This window comes from Equus asinus, chromosome 4 (assembly GCF_041296235.1).
Source record: "Equus asinus isolate D_3611 breed Donkey chromosome 4, EquAss-T2T_v2, whole genome shotgun sequence".
In the NCBI taxonomy this organism is placed as follows: domain Eukaryota; kingdom Metazoa; phylum Chordata; class Mammalia; order Perissodactyla; family Equidae; genus Equus; species Equus asinus.
The window spans coordinates 111,879,508-111,893,981 of NC_091793.1; the positions used below are offsets into that span (position 1 = coordinate 111,879,508).

Here is a 14,474-nt window from a genome sequence, read left to right on the forward strand (position 1 = left end):
CAAAACAGGTGAATTTTTGTGTGGGCCATTTAAGAGCAGGCTTTTTTTTCCCTTTATGTCTGATAGCTTTTCAGGGGGTGTTCCCTGTTGTAGTTAATAGCCAGCAAAGCCAGATATTGTGACCCTTGTTTCAGTTGTGTTGAATCCAGAGGCTGCTTGTTATGGTAAGAATAACTTGGCATAAGAGGTCAGCTCCGTCCTGCTGGTGAGGTGCTAGGGGAAAAGACAAACATATGGCAGTAAAAGGATAAACAGGAAAATTCTGCTTGAAGGTTTCCATTTATAACTGCTTTACTTTTCCCCTTCATTTCCACTCCTCACATGTTTAAGAATTCTCTAGCTCTCCGAGATTTTAGAGCAACATGTCATGTCCATTTTCACATCATATGTTACACATCATAAAGAAGTTATGAGAGAACTCTTGCCAGGAAGCAGAAGAAAGAGGCATACACATTGTCTCCCTATTCTAAGCTCTTCTACCATGTAATCAGGATGCTTTCAGAGAAAGTACACTTTATGAACTCAGCTTTAATAGTTTGGGAGAACCTAATAAAGTTGTAATGTAAAGATGTAAGACATACCACCACACCCCCAAAACAGTCCTTTTCGATTCTTCCCCAATCCTGGACACTGCCCACCATGGGCTTTCATTGCATATCCCTGTTCTGAGCACACGCTGCCCCCCGCCCCAAAGTGTTTGCAGCAATGCCTGTCAGTCATCCTTGTGGCTTCCTGTTTTTATGCCTTCCCGGGGCTGATGTGCCAGCCTAAGGATACTGCTTATGTTTTCCCTGCAGCCTGATGATCTCCTAGGTGGAAGAGGGGCCCAGGGGACAGTTGCTGGGTAGGGGTGTGCCCAAAGCTCAGCACTCCACCTGGCTGCTTCCGGCTGGGCAGGAATGTGATGACAGTTGTGTGCTGCACTGGCCTCCCCGGGGGGGCTCCTGCTGGCAGCCTGGACAGGCCTTGGCAGCAGGCAGCAGCTTGGAGGACACTCAGAAAAGGCCTCGTTGTGTGTCAGGAAGACCTTGACCTCCAGGGTGGGGAGTACTGCCCTGCTGGGACCCCATTTCCTCTTGTCAGAGAGGGTCTATCTGGGGTTCAAGCTACCAGCCTGCCTTTATTCTCTGTGCATCCTGCTTTGCAACTGAGACTGACCTTTCAGAATGTGACATATCCCTATTATGCCTCCTCCCCCAGCATTCGCCATCCCACTTATGTATTGTGACTCCTGGGCTATAGCTGGGTCGTACGGAGCCTTTCTGCACTCTCCTTAGAGAGAGGTGCCCTGTGCTCTGGGCAGGAGCAGCCCCAACTAGGGGCTTAAAGCTGTGGAGCAGAGCTGGGCTTACCCTCACACCCCTCCACCTGGCGGTTGCTCTGCCAGCCTTCCAGCCAGCCTTCCTCAGTGGCCTTGGTGGGGGCAATGAATTGGCTGAGAGATGGACCAGGTTTAAGCTTTCTGAGACTGTCATCTTTTCTCTTCTTAGAAAACATTAGGATAGCCAGTAGCACACCTCCGTCTTGATTTAGGGATGGGTATCTTCCCTCCCTTCATACTCTGTTCCCTTCCCCCTCATACTACCTTCCCTCTTCCGTCTATTCTGAGCCACAGGCACCGACTCTGCTTTACAAACTGGCCAGTTGTAATTGACAGATTAATGTTTTTAAAGATTCTGTTAATAAACAACAGTTCTGATGGCTGAAAGTCTTCACTTATTTTTGTTAAATTATCTCTGGGCTTACTCTCTTGTGCTCTTCCTTTTTCCATCACTTTCTCCTTGGACTATCTTATTAGGTGTATATAAAAATAAGCAGTATATTATAGAATTATTTAATATTATCTATTATTTAAATTCCTATTTTTCCCCAGCCCCCTTTAACAGACAGGTGAGCAGATGTATGGTGGGGTCTTTGTATTGTGTGAATATCAACAGCCTCGGTAATGAGAAGTGGTGATGTAGAGAATGTTCTTTCTTAAAACTGAAGACTTTCTGCTGGGGAAATATCATCAGATATACTGTGATTGTCTTGCTTATCCTTGGTTGGTTATTATTATTATTAATATTATTATCAGCAACCATTTACTAAGTGCCTAATATGTGCCGGGCACTTTTATAGATTTTATTTCTCATCCTCGCAATGGTCCTGAAAGATGGATGTTGTTATCCCAGGTTCCTTAACCAGGAAACAGTAAGTTACTCAAGCTCACACGAGTAGCTTGTGGCAGAATCAGAGTTAAGACCCCGTTCTGTTTGATTTCAATGTCTGCATACTTTCCATAACATCAGAGGTTCTTGGTTTTTTCCCACTGAAGTTCCCTGAATGCAGAGGAAATCAATACATAATGCCCGGGGTCTAGACCCTTTGTAGCTAGAAGTAGCCAGCAGCAAGCTCAAAATTTCTTTGAAGTCTCGCGCTTTAATCTTTAAAATTTATGCAAATTTGGCTTTCTACTCCATAATATAAAAGTATAAAAATAATCCTTTAAACTGCATGACAGAGAAGAAAATTTAAGCTCCAGGAAGAGCTCCTGTTAACCCCTCTCACATCCCCTCCTGCCCTGCTGGATGCCACACTGGGGGTCTGCACGCGGGCGTCTCAATGTTGAGAAGGTCAGCATTGCACTGTGGTGCATCTCAGTTAAATTCTTAGTACCAGTTCTGTTGATACACCTTCCAGGTACAGAGTAACCTGTCTCTTGGCCAGTCCAGAATCATAGAAGTCTTCCTAGCAGAGAGGAGCATCCCTGATGCTTCCTAGACAAATCCCAAATTGGTCTCTGTTGCTTCTTCATGGGAATCTTTGAGTGGCATCTGTCTGGCTGGAAGTTTGGAGATTATTTAATCTTGTGGTTTGTAAACTTTTACTTTTTAGAAGCAAAAGTCATCTTTCAAATGAAATTGCTCTTGGAACCCTAGTTTATAAAACATAAAACTGAAGACACTACTTGCCTCAGGGGCTGAAGGCTCTGCTCGCATGATGCCCTTGCCTGAGGGTCCTCCAGGGCACCCAAGGTTCTGCAGAACGAGGTTTACGAACATTGGATTGAATTCAGAGCGCCCATTTGATGGACGTGGAGACTGAAGCCAGAGAGCTCGGAGGACTTGTATGAGGGGACCCAGCTGATTAGTGACAAAGCCAGGAGGGGATCCTAGGAACGATGCCTGCCAAATTCTTCTAAGCCCCTTGGAGGCCCTGGTGGTTTTCTTATCCTATGAACAGCGGATTTCCTAAGTGCCCTCAGAGCCCCCGGAGGGCTAGGGAGCGGGGATGCTGAGGATCGCTCCAGCCAGGTCCTTCATGGTGTGGAGCAGTGTCTGCAGCAGTGACAGACCTGGCTGTTTCCCGACTGCCTGTGGAGATTTAAAAACGATTGAGTGAGGCCATTGAAGCTTTGGAGGTGTCAGAGTGTGTTGGGATCCAGGGAAAGGCTTTGCAGGGGGAGGTCAAGCAGGACCCCAAAGAGAACATCGTCAAGGGACTCAGCCAGGTCACTGTGCACCCCAGCTGCTGGGGTATGGGAGGTGTGTGGGGGTGACATGGAGGGACCACCATAAAATGTGCTGGGTCCCCTCTGAAAAACTGCCGACCTCGGGTTTAAGCTGGCCTTGTGCTGACTTTCACGCAGAGCCTTATGAAGCATGGCCTTCATTAGTTCCCTTTGGCTTTATTCTGTTTCTCAGAAAGCTTGAAGTGGCTTTTAAACTTCCATGAAGGTATGAGCTGCTCCACAATCTAGGTTTCCTTACAGTCACCTCTCGTTTTTCGGTTCATCACTTTAGTGCCGGTAAGCCCTATTGCAGGGAGCCTGGTGTCTAAACTCTCCGATTTCCCTCACCTCTGCAGGACTTTATAGTCAAAGGGAATCACTCCCACCTCCACATGGTAAACTAAGAGAGAAGGGTGTCTGCTCATTCCACTGCTGTCATTATCCCTTGCTGCCAGGCGCCACATACACCCTGATGATTGATACTGAAGGCCACTGCAGGCCATCCTTGCCAGTCCAGCTCCTGGGCAGACAGACACAGTGAGTGATCCCATGGGGCCTCAGTGTTGACTCACCCAAGGAAGAAGAGTGAAAACTAAGTCTCTCTCCCACTTAAGCCTCACAAGCCAGGTCTCTCTCCCAGAGGCAGTCTTTGTTCCTTGTGTATACGTCCAGAGATAGTCTGTACATTTACAAATCTTTTTGAACATTTGCATACACACGTTTGTTCTTTGATCCCCACCAAATGATGGCATACTCTACACACAGTGCTGTAGTTGGTTATTTAAAATTTAACAGTATATGTGGAGATCATTCCATACCGGCACACGTAGTGCTGCTTCTTTCTTTTTCATGGCTGTATAATATTCCAACATAACCTGTTTATCAGGAAAGCACTCATCTTCATCTGCTTATCTGAAAGTAACCCAAATGTCACCTACTTGTAGACATTTGGATTACTTGCTGTTTGTTATTGTTGTTGTTTCGTTTGCTATTACAAACATATACACGTTTGCATATGTATTCAGGTAATTCAGGAGGCTCTACTTCTTCCCTGTAAGGGAGGTTCCTTGCTCAATTAAAGGAAATACACATTTTAAAATGTAATAGATACTTCCAAATTGCCTTCCACTGAGGTTGTATCGTTTTATACTTCCATAAACAGTGTATGAGAGAACCTGTTTTCCCCACTCTCACCAATAGTCTGTTAGCAGACTTTTTTGTGTGTGTGAGGAAGATTGGCCCTGAGCTAACATCTGTTGCCAATCTTCCTCTTTTTGCTTGAGGAAGATTGTTGCTAAGCTAACATCTGTGCCAATCTTCCTCTATTTTTTGTGGAATGTCACTACAGCATAGCTTGATGAGCAGTGCTAGGTCCATGCCCAGGATCCAAACCTGTGAACTTGAACCGTGGGCCGCCAAAGTGGAGCATGTGAACTTAACCACTATGCCACCGGGCCAGCCCCCAACAAACTTTTGAAACTTTGCCAAATCTGACAAGTGAAAAATGGTATTGCACTATAGTTTTAAGGTGCTTTTCTGTCATGAGTGAGGTCAGCATCTTTTCCTGTGATATATTCTTTTATAGACTGCTTTTTAACTGGTGCTTGGAAGATGAAATGCTGCCCAAAGATCAAGCAGTATGTAAATAATGTTGGAATCTCAATTTTCTGTTACAGGTTTTATTCCAGTTAGCTGTTTTTATCCTAATTAATATAGCGTGCTCTGCAGGGTGCTACATAAGAAATCAATTTTCCTGCTTTAGTGACTGTTTATTAAAAAATGTTTGAAAAGCTTGACTTTTTATTTATAGGTATAAATACTTGAACCATGTTTTTGTAGTCTCCGCTATAGCAAAAGTTGTTATACTCAAACCAATATTGTCTTATTAAATAAAGTACTTTTCAAATTCAATTCAGCAGGGACATTTGTGCAACAGAAATTTGAACGTCGACTGGATATTATGGAGATGTTGTTACATTTCTTAGTTGTGATGGTGGTAGAGTGGTTTTGTGTGAAAAAAAAAAAGAAAGAGTCCTTGCCTTTTAGAGATTCCTATCTAAGGTATACAGGTGACAGCATCTTACTGGCAGAAAGCAGCAATGACTGGAAACGACGTCTGACAGAAGGGAGAGAAGAAAGTGCCAAAGCGGGGCAGCATTTCAACATCAAGAAGACCGAAATCATGACTACGGAAGAACTCCACAACTTTGCCATAGACGGTGAAGACTCTGAAATTGCTAAAGGTTTACCTTGGTTCAGTCATCAATTTAAGTGGAGTCTTCAGTCAAGAAATCAAGAGAAGACTGAGACTGGGAACGGCAGCAATGGAAGTTTTAGGAAAGATCGTCAAGTATAAGGAAGCATCATGAGACACCAAGGCCAAGATTACCCACACTCTCGTATGCGCAATTACTATGAACGGGAACGAAAGCTGGAGAGTGAAGAAGGCTGACAGGAAAAAAGTTGATTCATTTGGAATATGGTACTGGAGGAAAGCTCTGCAGATACCCTGGCCTGCCAGAACGATGAACACGTGGGTCCTAGAGCAGATTAAACCTGAACTATCGCTGGAGCCAAAAATGATAAAACCAGGGCTCTCCTGCTTTGGGCACATCGTGAGAAGACAGGATTCTTTGGAAAAGACAATAACGCTGGGAAAAGTAGACAGCAACAGGAAAAGAGGAAGATGAAATGTGAGATGGATTGACTGCATAAAGGAAGCCATGGGCATGAGTCTACAGGAGCTGAGGAGGGCTGCTGAGGTCGGAGCATTGTGGCCGTCACTCATTCAGAGGGTCGCCAGGAGTCAGAGCTGACTTGATGGCACGTAACAGCAACAACTGAAATATTTATGGGTTAAATGATATGATATCTGGAATTTGCTTCAAAATAATTCTGGAAGGGGCAAGTGGATGGGAGTGTAGATGAAATAATGTTGGTCATGAGTTAATAATTATTGAGGCTGGACGTTAGGTATGTGGTATTCTATTTTTATATACGTTTGAAATTTTCCATAAACATTCTAAAATTCAACAGATGAGTAGTAAGTTTATACTGTGTGCAAGCCGTGGTGCCCTATGTTGCAGGAGATAGACACTTCACAAGTGCAAGAGGCCTTGTCTGCTTGTTCTCTGCAGTGAGCTCAGAGCCTAGGACATTGTCTGCACATAGTAGGTGTTCAGTCCATACCCATCCTGAAATCCAGCCCACACTCTGCTCCCCAAAGGGCTGCTCTATTTTTTGTTCCCAAAAGCAGGGGCCCCGATGATGTGCTCCGTGAGTGAGCAACAGACCAAGTGCTGTGAAGTTAAGGAAGGCGAAGTCTCATTTATGTAGGGCTCAGGAAGGTGCTTCGAAGAGTCCATGGCCATTGACGTTGAGGTGCCTGAGACAAAGAACATCCGCTGTGTCCAAGCACCATTTCTAAGCAAAGCAAAATGGCTCCTTTTGTTTAACATGGATTGTTGCTTTTAGGAGCCCGGTAGGGAATTGCTAACAGGAAGAGGAATAACTCAGAAGGCTGTGGGGGTCACAAAACCTTTTTAGAACCTAACCCAGTCCCCGTCTGCTCTCTCTGAGCCTGCTTTGTTCAGAGTCCAGCATGATATGATGCCCAGAAATGTGCTTAATCCATGCTCTCTCGTGAGGAAGAGAGTAGATGGTGTCATTAGAAAGAAGAGAATCAGAATTGGGAAGTTGTCAAAGGAAATGTCAGGAATTCAGGGAGGAAGATGGGTCCCGTGGGTATGTGTGAGTGATTAGTTAACTCAGAGGCAGAGAAAATCATGATTTTTAATGTTTGCAGGCAGGTGTTAGTATAGATGCCTCAGACTGAGAAGAAAAAAGGATTAAAAAAAAAGAAAAGCTAGTCACATCTTGACTAAAAGAAGGCTCTTTGGAGAAATCGTTAATGTTGCATTACAAACACCATTCAGATCTACCAAATGGGCCAGATGGTTGCTCGAACACTGCGTGCTGCCAGCTGCCCATTGCTACAGATGAAGTCTTTCTGCTGACAGTTGTGTAACCCACAAGCACATTGTAGAGTGTTGATTCTTTTGATGCTGTTTAACATTTATGTGTCACCCTAATTATAAACCATAAATATACATGACATCAGGCAATAAATAAAATTGCCCAGCTTTCATTCTGGGAGTGGAGGAGGTTGTATTTAGCACCTGAGAAGAGAAGATGTCTAATATTCATTCCCATTCTTTGTAAATGTCACCCCTCTTGTTGGATCCTCCAGATTGCTGTATGCTCTCCAAGCCCTTATCCCATCCAAACAGCACAGACTATAGGGGCTAATGTACATCGCTGAGCCCCAGATCTTAAAGCATGCCTGGACCAAAAGTCAGGGGGATACAATTCAGGGGAATCCAAATAGTTCCGAATGAAGCCAAACTCTTTTACTTGACAACATATTAAAAGTTCTTTGCAGGTCACGGAATGGGCAGGTGTACAGTGTAAAAGGAAGTAGGTAAATGGAATCAGCTTCTTTCAAAACACATTTTTCTAGAGATGCATTTCTTTTTCCTCTGAAAGAAAGCTGATTCCGTGCCATTCACCTATTAAGAAGGCGGCACATTTACTTGTATCTGCATCTATGAAAACTGAGTCTTTTCCCTCTGTGAAAGCCTGAGCACGTGTCTGCGGGAGTGAGAAGTGGAGCAAGAAGGGGTGGGGGCGTAACAGCCCGTGCAATTTGGTTAATCAGTCACAAACGCATAAATGAACTGGCTGGGACAGAACCCCCCTCCCGGGGCAGGGGCACATTCAGTCTTACCCAGGAAGACCTATTTTGAACATAGCATCTTTATTTTAGACCACAGATCCCAGACAGCACGTTTCATGGCTCTATAAATACGAGACTCCAATGCTTCCTGACACCCAGTGTTTCTGCTTTTTAACGTGTAAATAAATGAATGCTCAAAGTGAGTAAATATCTGTGCACTGAGTTTACAATCTTGTCTTTCAGAAATATCGACAGTACATGGCAGGACTTCTGGCTCCTCCTTATGGTGTTATGGAAACGAGCTCTAACAATGACAGTAAGTGAAAAATGGGAACATTTTGTATCTAAAAATTTGTTGTGTGGTGTGCGTTTTCATGTGACAAAAAAATATGTCCTATGCCAGCTTGACAGCGAAAATCTCCAGGCTCTTTTGTGGTTAGACAGACTTGCCAGCCAACACTCGAGTTATTTAAAAATATGTATATATCAATACAGTCTTATTTTGTGGTCTTAGCTGATAGAGGGAGCTGTCCTCTGCTGCCACTTGAAACTTCAGCCTACTTGGAATACTTTCTTAAAATATCTTCATTTTATAGTGAAATCTTGTGTCGTTTCCTGTACTCTTTGAAAAATGGGGTTCGTGAACCATGTCTTGGTCACCTCTAGACACCTGAGGGCCCCACTGCTTGCTTATTTTGGCGCTATTAGTCAAGGAGAGAAGCAGCATGAGGCATTATTTCTTCTTTGTAAATCATGGCCCCTTCGAATTCCAGGCCTTTTATAAGAGACCAGTCTCTGGCTGTTCATAAAAGAAGGGAAGTTTTTGTCTGTGATTCTCTTTTCTAGTGGGTGGGTGCCTGCTAGACTCAAAGGAGTTCTGGGTCCTGAGTCTGCTTATCTGTCTGTGGGTGTCGGGAGCAGCTGTTTAGCCCTCACTACCGTCCCTAGGAGGCGCACCTTGTAGCTCTGAGTCCCGTTTTTGGCTCTTGTATGTGTATGTATGACAAGGTTCCAAGGACTGTGTTTTTGAAGCTGGAGCACTTCGACAACTAGACACAGTGATGGATCGAGCAGTACTTCCACTCCAGGCATCTGCAGTCAATGGGTCACCCTGCAAATCCTCTTCCTAGCTCCTTGAATTCCACTCTCCCAGATTTGTCACTCTCTACAGGTGACCCTCTGCCATGCTTGTCCAAGATCTTAGATCTTAGGTGAGCTTCCTCACCTTCCTTCCCTCCTGTTCACAATTTCTTTGCAGCCTCTGCTCACACACTCTCTCTCTCTCTCTTTCTCTCTCCCTCCCTCCCTCTCCCTCTCTCTCTCTCTCTCTGTTTCTCTTCTGTCCTGGAGGGAGGGAAGGAAGGCAGGTCTTTCTTTCCTATCCTTTCCTTCCCTGTTCTTGATTTCTCTCCTCTGGCTGATCTAGGGATGACTGGCTCATAAAGAGTACCTGAGCTGAAATTCTAGCTGTGCTGACTCCTAGCTGTGACTTTTGGCAAGGCACTTCGTCTCTCTGGGACTCGGTTTCCTCACAGGATTGTTGCGCTGCTTGAATGAAGCAAAACATGTCATGTGTTTAGAAGGGTGCCAGGCATATAATAAGCACTCAAATGATGTCAGCTATTATTTCCTCACCACCAGTCACCCTTTGACCCCTCAGCATCTGCTTCTGCCCCATACCTCTTGACTTAAACCATCTATACTCTCCAGTGATCAACCAATAACCAGACTCAATCATTCCGCATTCTCTCTGACTTTGAATAAGACTGTCCATGTTCAGACTCCATTCTCCCTTGGTTCCTGGGCTCTGCTGCATTACCCTGGTTTTCTCCTATCTCTCTGGCCACTTGTGTTCTTGTCTCTTTCACAGGTACTTCTTCCTCTCACCCAAAAGTTTGGATATTACCCAAGAGTCCAGCCTTGGCTGTTTTCCTCTCTACTTTCCCCTCAACCATTTCATCCTTTCTTGCCATTGATACACCTACTTTCTGAACCAATAGTTCTGTTTGATTCCTCCAAAGGGCAGCCTAGCTTTCCAAATGTCTGCTGGTTCTCTTTCCACCTGGATGTCCCGCTGGCGTCTGAAGTTCAAAATGTCAGTGACGGAACACATCCTGATTGTCCCCAAACCGGCCCCTCCTGCTGAAAGTGTCTTTCTGTTGATAACTCCACTGTTCTTCTCCCTACCGGGCCCTAAACCTCAACCATTTTGGAGTCCTCCTTTCTCTCACCTCCACCTGCCCAGGTGAATCACTTGTCCATCCCTTCCTCCTTCCTTCATGGTGTTTGTATTCTTTCCTGTCTGTTTCCTCTGCAGCCACCTGGCTGAGGGCCTCAACATTCTTGACCTGAGGGCAAAAATAGCTCAACTGGCTCTGAACCTTCAGTACCCCACCCTTGGTCTACCCTACACCTGACTTACACGGAACCTTTTTTAATCTACTTTTTACTTGTGAAAAATTTCAAACATACAGAATGATACGGTTAATACCCACTATTTTCATCACTTCAATTTAATTAATATTAAAATTTTACTACTTAAATGACTTTATTATTAATAACAATATGTATTTTAATATTAATATTTTGCCATATTTCCTCCTTCTAATCATGTATGCATATTTCACCCCAAATACTTAAGCAGATATTTTGAAAATACAGACTTTCCCATGCAAAACAACAACACCATTATCACACCTAATAACTGGTAGGATTTTCCTTAATAACATCCACTACTCAGTCCATATTCAGATTTCCCCAACTGAATGTCTTTGTAGCTGATTGCTTAAACTGAACTTCAATCAAGGACCATGCTGTTGCATCTGGTTTTTATGTCTTAAATGTTTTCTAATTTTGAACAGTACCTTCCCTCTTTTTTCCTGATCATATCACTCTGTTGCTCAAAACACTTTTTAATGATTGTCCATTGCCTGCCATGGAAGGTGAAATTCCAAGATTGCTAATGCCTTAACCCAACTTTCAAGTTCCTGGATGGCCCCAAATCACCTTTTCAGTATTATTTCTCTGCAGATACCCTAATTTCCAGCCATTTCGATATAGTGATTTGTGCAACTATGTATTTTTCTTATTAAACCTTCTAGAAAAGTAAGCTCCTGTTACATCTCTGTATCTCCTCATTTAATCAACTCCAGTCCATTCAAATGGTTGTTGAATAAATGGATGACTCGATGGATGAATAGATAGATGGATGGATGGACGGATAGATGGATGGATGGATGGATGGATGGAAGGATAGATAGATAGATGGATGGATGAATGGATAGATAAATGGATGGATAGATGGGAGGATGGATGAATGGATGGATGGATAGATGGATGGATGGATGAATGGATGAATGGATAGATAAATGGATGGATGGATGGATGGATGAACGGATGGATTCAAGACGAGTTTCAGAGTGCTGACATTATCCACCCTTACTCTTTCTGACAGACCTGGGAAGTGATGGAAAACATGCCCATTAATACTCTCTGTTTGAGGTGGCAACCCTCTCTATCCCCCTACTTCCTGCCGGAGCTTTCATATCCTGGTGCTTGCCATCCCAGTTTGGAGGTCGAAGTTTAATTAGGGAATGTTTCCAAATAGTCTCTTCCATTCTTACTCCTCCTGTGTACTATATTGCTGCCTATTAGGATGGGCACTCAGTGCTTTTAATGCCAATATTGTAAATCTGTGTAGCCCTCATTAAACACAGGATGTTCTGTTTATTCAGAATTTGGACGCATATATTTTTACATTGCAAACCACCTCACACTGCCCCAGTGGTTCAAAGCTAGGTGCAAGCTACACGTAAAAACCACTTGTGCTTCTGTCTCCTCAATATAAGATCACTTGTGCCCCCTATACTGGGGGCGTTAAACTCTGCTGGGGCTGTGGACCTCCCAGTATGGCTTACCATGTCAGTCAGAGTAGCAGCCCCAAAGGAGATGCAAGGGACTGGGGCCTGCCTGTAGTAGATGCTCATGAAATGTTTGTAAATGAATGAACAAATGAGTGAATGGATGAATGAGTAACTTTTTCACTAAGAAAACGGGGATACCCCTGGAAATAGCCACTGCCACGCTCAGACCCGACTTGGAGGCAGCAGGAGTTTGCTTTGCCCCAAATGGAAGTTGTGTTCTGGTGGGTTTTCTGTACAACTTGCACGTGGAGAAGTGCAAGGTGATTTGAAAAGGTAAAAATACAGTATGTGCAACTTAAGAGTTGATGTGTGTGTCCAAATTCTGAGGGTTCTGGTCTCCAAGACAGAGGAGTTGGTTGCTCACGTGATGTAAATGAACTAGGGATGAATTTGTACCTCTGGGAAAGTAAAGAATATGGTAGAAAAGCAAAACAAGTGTGACATTTTGTTGCCTGGCACACAGCCCTGCTCCTGATTTGTTGCTTTATTTGGGTTACAGATTTTGATAGATGCTGCTATTTTTCTAAGTAGCATTATGTAAGTTTTCATGGGAACACAAATTGAAAACACCAAAATTTTACTTGGTTTGATTCAGCAAAGGATTTCAGTTCCATTTTGCAGGTTGATCTTACAATTCATGATCTCTCTCTCTTTTTCCTCTTCTAGGGATTCCTGACAAGGAGAATGTGAGTAGCTCCTCTTTCTGCCTCGCTCCTAAAAACTGTCATAAGGTAAAAAATAATCATGGTAACCTATCAGCAAAGAAATTTCTTTATCCACATTCAGCAGAGCAATAAATATTTTTCTAATCTTATTCTGGCATCTTCGGTGAGTCACTTTGAAATATAAAGGGGAGAAGGTTGATTGCTGTGACATCGTTGTCACATGTCCTTGATATTAACTTGGCTGAAGAAAGATTATTCCGGGGGCAAACAGTACATTGCTAAGGTTTTCTTTTTCCCATGATGTATACATGGCAGTAGAATAAATCATTTGTTTAACAGCATATAGAAAATTAGTTGTTTTTCCTTAGTAGGAATACAAAATATGAAATTCAAGGTCAGTTGATGAATTTGCTGAATTGTATCCAAGTGCAATAAAGTCAATATTTCTCTTTGGAAGCCAAAAATAGTTAATTGACATGATTGTTTAGGGAAAACAGGTAAGGGAATAGAAGGTTTAGGACAAACCTTTCACTAAGAACCAGTGCCCAACGGCATTCTAAGGAGAGTACTGATGTAGTGGCATCATCTTTGCATGCAACTAATAATAGTGATATTAATTATATTAACTGGAATCCAAATTTAGACGTAACATGGAAGGGTTAATGGTGGAAGTATGTAGTGATTCATGTGAAGCGGTGCCTGGTGGCTCTCAGATGTATCACCCTGTCATTATGTTCCTTGATTGCTGTACCCAAGTGACAATGCCACAGAATTGTCACCCTCTCCTTTCCCTGCTTTTGGTCCTGTGTCTGTGGGCAGAGGTATCATCTTAATTAAATTCAGATGACTTCTATATCCCTTCTCAGAGATCTGACTCTATCTTTCTTTAGGTCTTCTTGTTTTTACAATGTTAGTTTTAAAAGGCTAGTTGGGAATTCTGGCCCACTGCCGTACTGCTGCAAATTTGGATCCAAGACCTAGCCATGTCACTTCAAATGTCACACCCACATTTTACTGGGCTTAGTTCAGCAAAGGATTTCAGTTCCTAGCTGTGGGGCCTCGCACAAGCTACCTGACTTCTCTAAACATCCTTGCCTCGTCTTTAAAATGTGAATGTTACTTGTGACTACCTTAAAAGGCCATTGTGAATATTGAATGAGATAATCTAGGGAAAGTATAGTACAGTAGAGCTCAGTAAATGTTAGGACTATTATTCTAATTATTATTTTCTCAAGCCTTGTATCATTTTCTAGCTTTTTTTCTCCCTCTGAAAAATGTCCTACCCTTTATAAAGTAAGCGCCCTGTTGCCTTTTGTCACTCTCCTTAAAATACCTTTCCTCAATGAACCTTTTCATTGACCTTTTGCTATTAAAAAAAAACCTTTCTGTGTTAAGTAAAGCTGTAGATAATCAGGTTCATGGAGAGTCAAAAAAGTAACAGCTTTTAGTATCTAAAGTGACAAACTGATCTTGTCACCATTTTGGACACGGATGTCCCAAAGCACACTACAACAAATAGTACACAGATCATTAGCCAAACACAGATGATAAAAGGGCCTGATGCTTCCTCATCAAGGGACTGTGAGCGATGTGGAGAGCACACACAGAATGGCCAAGCCCTAGGAGGTCTAAAATATTCTAAGCTTCAAAGGAAGCTC

The 14,474-nt window shown here is 43.2% G+C and overlaps 1 protein-coding gene across 12 annotated transcripts in view; it reads left to right on the top strand.

The window, feature by feature from the left end:
- Positions 1-14,474, top strand: part of RAPGEF4 (Rap guanine nucleotide exchange factor 4) — a 299,972-nt gene that overhangs the window by 156,406 nt on the left and 129,092 nt on the right. For all 12 annotated transcript variants that reach the window (XM_070508109.1, XM_070508118.1, XM_070508117.1 and 9 more), the window contains 2 exons: positions 8,472-8,544; positions 12,818-12,837. In XM_070508109.1, coding sequence (XP_070364210.1) covers positions 8,472-8,544; positions 12,818-12,837 — 93 coding nt within the window. The remainder of the gene's footprint in view (positions 1-8,471; positions 8,545-12,817; positions 12,838-14,474) is intronic.